Raw genomic sequence first — 5,000 nt, 5'->3', positions numbered from 1 at the left:
ATATATTTATGTATGTATGTATACTAGACCACCCGTGACCCGTTGGGTCAAATAAGATTTTAAATAATATTTTGTTAATAAAATAGCCAATAAAATCTTTATTAAGACAATGCTCTATTCAGTAGACGAAGGCAGTGACTTGATTAGTTATAAGAAATGAAATGCAGAAGATTGTGACGTCATGTCGTCGTTGCTTGGAACACTACACATCATATGTTTTATACGGTTCGTAATATTATAATAAACTCATTATGCCTCATAGATGCTAACTCAGGAGTTGGCTATACTTTCAAATACTGAATATGAAAATATGTATGTTGGGTCAAATAAAATTTTAAATGATACGTTGTTATAAGGAGTGAAATGCAAAAGATTGTGACGTCATGTCGTCATTGCTTGGAACACTACGCATCATATGATGTCGTGACGCCATGTCTCTTCTGATTGGCTGGTCCTCAATCGTGACGTCATATCTCTTCTTTTTATTTCTTCTTCTGCTTGGCTGGTCCTCAGTCGTGACGTCATATCTCTTCTTCCGGTTGACTGGGTGACGGTTTCAAGCAAGTAAGATAACAAACAAGATTATCAGAATTTTATAAGTATATAGATGTATATTCATTTTATTTGTTTATTTGTTTCTTTTTTATTTCATTCTATTTGTTTAATTTTTATTATTATTTTTTTTTCTAGCCTTTTGAAATGAGCCCATAGAGTACGGTAGGCTACCATAGTCACATCAACAAGAACCTTTTTATATTGTTGACGGATCTTGTCATAATTAACAAACTCGACATTTCTTAAAATTCACCAAATACGGTACGGTACCATGGCCACATCAACAAGAAGCTTTCGGAAATTTTCTCCTTAAATCTTTCTCCTTGAATTTTTTCCCTAAAATTTTCTCCTTAATTCTTTCTCCTTAAATATTTCTCCTTGATTCTTTCTCCTTGTATCTTTCTTCTTTATTCTGCTCTCCTTAAATCTTTCTCCTTAAATCTTTCTCCTTAACCATTTCTATGACCTCTTCTGTGCGACTTTGTTCTTAAGAGATAGAATCGCTGGTTAAATCTGACAAAATCCAAAGAAGCCGTCAACTGAGAATTCCCTACTCCCCAGACCGTTTTCTTCCTCTCTTCCCATTTTCTATAATTCTTCATTTTCGAAACACATGATTGCCTCCCCCAGAAGAACCGTTTTTTTTTTTTTCATAGTTCTGTTGTCACCCTCCCCCTCCTCCCCCTACACCCTTCCCCCTCCCCCCTTCATCTTATACACGTCATCTCACACTCTCCCCTCTCTCCCCCTCTCCCCCTTCCCCTCGCCTCTCAATAAAGGCATCTATTTACCGCTAAATTATCAGCTCGCTAACTTCTGCCAAGGGTATTGTAACTGCTAATTATGTAGGAGATTGTAGTACGCGGGACGGGGGGGGGGGGGAGGTTTAGAAGTGGTGATGGGGGGGAGAAGGGGGGAGATGGATGGGGAGAAGGGGGGGAGTAGATAACTTTGGTAGCAGAATGAGGGGAGGTGTGATCTACGTCGATAGCAGTTGTTTGAGAAGGTATCGAGCGTCGCTACTTGCGGCGGAGGTCGGGGTGATGAGAGTTCGAACACTGCCACCAGCGTGTTGGACCAAGGGCATGGTTCAGTAAAATCCACGTTACAAAGTCTTCTGAAAGGAGCAACGTCCTAGCCTACTGACGTTAAACTGAATCATCATAAAAGGAATCAGATAAATAAAAGAATATATAAATATAGATAAGTGAATAAATCAGTAAAATGAAGAATATTCTAATGCCGTCAGGTGATTTTATTCATTTCAAAAAGGTTCACCTTTGAAGGAATATTATTTGCCATGACAAGATTGATGAATCTATTTCCCTTAAAAAATATAACAATAAGTAAAATGTGTAAGCTCAGGAATGACTTCTTATATTTGATAGATCTTTTTTAATTCAGTTTCCTCACATTATATAGAAATGTGTACACTTTAAACCCACTATCGGAGAAAGGATATCAGAAGTACAGGAAAACTGTATATTTCGACTACTATCTGTAGTCCTCTTCAGCTGCTGAAGAGGACCACAGATAGTAGTCGAAATATACGGATCTCCTGTATTTCTCATACTATTTCCCCCGATAGTGGGTTTAAAGTGTACATTTACAAATGTGTTATAACATTACAGTTTCCCATATAGAAATGTCTAACTTGTAAAAACAGACCATGCCACCCCCTGAATTCTTGTCATGGCTTTCTTTGGGGGGTCCCCATGCCCCCCCCCCCGGGTGAAGAGCCATTAGATTAGGTAAACCTAGGTCAGGTTAGGTGTCAAGTCCCAGGAAAAGTTCCTCATCGAAGAAGAAGACCATCTTGTGATGAAATTAATAAGAAAAGAATCCGAGAACTTGATGGTGGACTTCGAACTCCGAAGTCTACGAAGTCTGTGAAGGTGTTGGGTGGAGGAGTCTGAAGACAACGAAAGTGTTTTGGTCTCTGATGTCACCCGATCTCCTCTGCTGACGCCCCTGACCTTTCTTTCTTCATCCATGTATTCATCGTTTTATTCATTTATTTACTTATTCATTCACTAATTCCTTTGTTCAATATTCCCATGGGTAGGGGGCTTCCTCTGGTAAGCGCGTGTGTAGAAAAGTGAAAATATCTTTCATTTCTCTTATTCAACCTTCACTCTCCATTCGCCACTTTCTCCTCGGCCTCCAGGATCCTCTTGCCGGCCACTGGGGGAACGCCATCCCTCAGTCGACCGCCTTCTTCAGGAAGAACCCCCAAGCGATCTACAGGAAGAGTCTCGTTCTCAATCCATGACAACGATAAATCCTTCCATCGACTTCGACTTGCTTCTTTCCACTTCGGAAATGAAGGTTCTTATGCTCCGTCAACTGGTTTCTGGGTCTTCTGCAGGAGATATGGGTCCTCACCAAGACAACGGCTCAGACGACGTCCGTCCCGCCGAAGGAATTAGAAGATCCTTCTGAGGATCGTTTCTCGTGATCAGTAACGACTAACATGGAGGAGGACTAAGAGGAACTCACAATTCAGAAAGAACTTGACGAAGCTTAGATCCTATACATATACATGTACTTACACATACACATATACATAATATATACATATACATATCTCTCTTGATAGCGCAATAGGCTAAGTCACTGATCACTTGTTACATCTGAGCTGGGTTCGAGTCCTTAGCTTAACCACGTATCAGTTTCCGTACATATGCTTCCATCGAGCTCCTTGTCAATCTCGACTGTGATAGCATGGAATTAAAGTGAATTAATGTGGTTGAAAAGATGAATATACATATACATTAACTATCTCTCCCACTGGGACTCGAAGCATTGGCTGTGCGACTGGTTACCACAAGGCAATGACGTTACCGTTGTACTATACTGGACGGTAAAAGGAATGTTCTGGAACTTACCCTGATCATTCCCCAACGTCAGCTCGCACGGTGTAGTATGTAGTCTTAATTTCATCGGGTCTTTCATTCAAGAGAGCAATCCGAGAAGTGTATATGTAATTTCACACATACATATACATATACATATACATACACATATACATATACATATACATATACATATACATATCCATAAGTACATATATATATACATATACATGTACATATGTATATACATGTACATATACATATACATATACATATACATATACATATACATACTGTATACATATACATGCGCGTATCCTACTTTTCTTCCTATTTCCCAATGATCTACTTGACTGGACATCTTCACCGGTCCACTCTCTTTCACTACATTGTCAAAGTCCATTTTCCAGACGTTCTTTTAAAACTGAATTCCATTATTCTAGTGACTAGAATCTAGAAGGATCGTTGCAGAACAGCACACTGCAGACCTTTGTCTCTTGATCTAAGTGGGACAGAGGAAATCTAGTGTCTTCAAAGCCGCCATGGAAGACTCCGTATTTGTGTTTAATATTCTTGATGTATTCTAGATCTAGTGCAGGGTTCACTAAATGTATTTTTTTCATAACGAGTCAGATAACTAAGAGAATGACATGCATAGGTCGTATAATATATATATATTTTTTTTCAATACAACACAGAGAATATGCAAATTAGCAGACGACGAATATTATTGTCAAAAAAGTTCCTCAAATAGTACTTTTGAGATAAGATATTTGTTTTAAATGTGGTTTTCGTGATAATAGATAACATCACAAAAGAAAACATGCATAGTTATATCTGTGCTTAGTGGGTACCCTTGAAAATAATATGCCATTTTTATATCTGACACTGAAAATAATATTCCAAGCGCTTCTATCCTATTTTATTAGTGTCTTGTATATATATATATATATATTTTTTTCTTGTTCTTCATCCAAAGTGCCCATTATTCCTAAGTTCCTCTGCATATATTTTTATTAGTGTCCACCATGTATACTGTATATATGTACTTCTTCGTCCGTATATATATATATATATATATATATATATATATATATAATATATATATATATATATATATATATATATACATATATTTCTTCTTCTTCGACAACATATATACATTTATTTTTTCTATTTCGTCCACAGCGCCTATTATCCCAAAGTTCCTCTACGTATTTTTTAGTCTTGTATATATATATATATATATATATATATATATATATATATATATATATACATATATATATATATATATATATATATATATATATATATATATTTATATATATATATATATATGTACGCATGTATTTCTTTTTCGTCCGTTTTAATATATTTTTTCTTTCTTCTTCTACTTCATTTTCTTCTTCTATTCTTCTTCTTCGTTCACATATATTTATATTCATATTTATATTTTTTCTTCTTTTTGCTCCACAGTGCCCATCATCCCGAAGTTCCTGTACGTAATTCGTCACCCGAACGCCAGCGAGTATGGTGACGAACTCACCTCCTCCACCACCCCCTCCACCACCTCCTCCATCTTCGACT

General features: G+C 36.9%; 1 protein-coding gene across 3 annotated transcripts in view; it reads left to right on the top strand.

The window, feature by feature from the left end:
* LOC143020827 (synaptic vesicular amine transporter-like) overlaps positions 1–5,000 on the top strand; it is a 70,842-nt gene that overhangs the window by 15,417 nt on the left and 50,425 nt on the right. For all 3 annotated transcript variants that reach the window (XM_076177640.1, XM_076177641.1, XM_076177639.1), the window contains exon 2: positions 4,890–5,000. This exon is cut by the window's right edge and continues 51 nt beyond it. In XM_076177640.1, coding sequence (XP_076033755.1) covers positions 4,890–5,000 — 111 coding nt within the window. The remainder of the gene's footprint in view (positions 1–4,889) is intronic.

This window comes from Oratosquilla oratoria, chromosome 40 (genome assembly GCF_046742065.1).
Source record: "Oratosquilla oratoria isolate Oo_2021 chromosome 40, ASM4674206v1, whole genome shotgun sequence".
Lineage (NCBI taxonomy): Eukaryota > Metazoa > Arthropoda > Malacostraca > Stomatopoda > Squillidae > Oratosquilla > Oratosquilla oratoria.
This window is presented reverse-complemented; position numbering and strand designations above follow the sequence as displayed.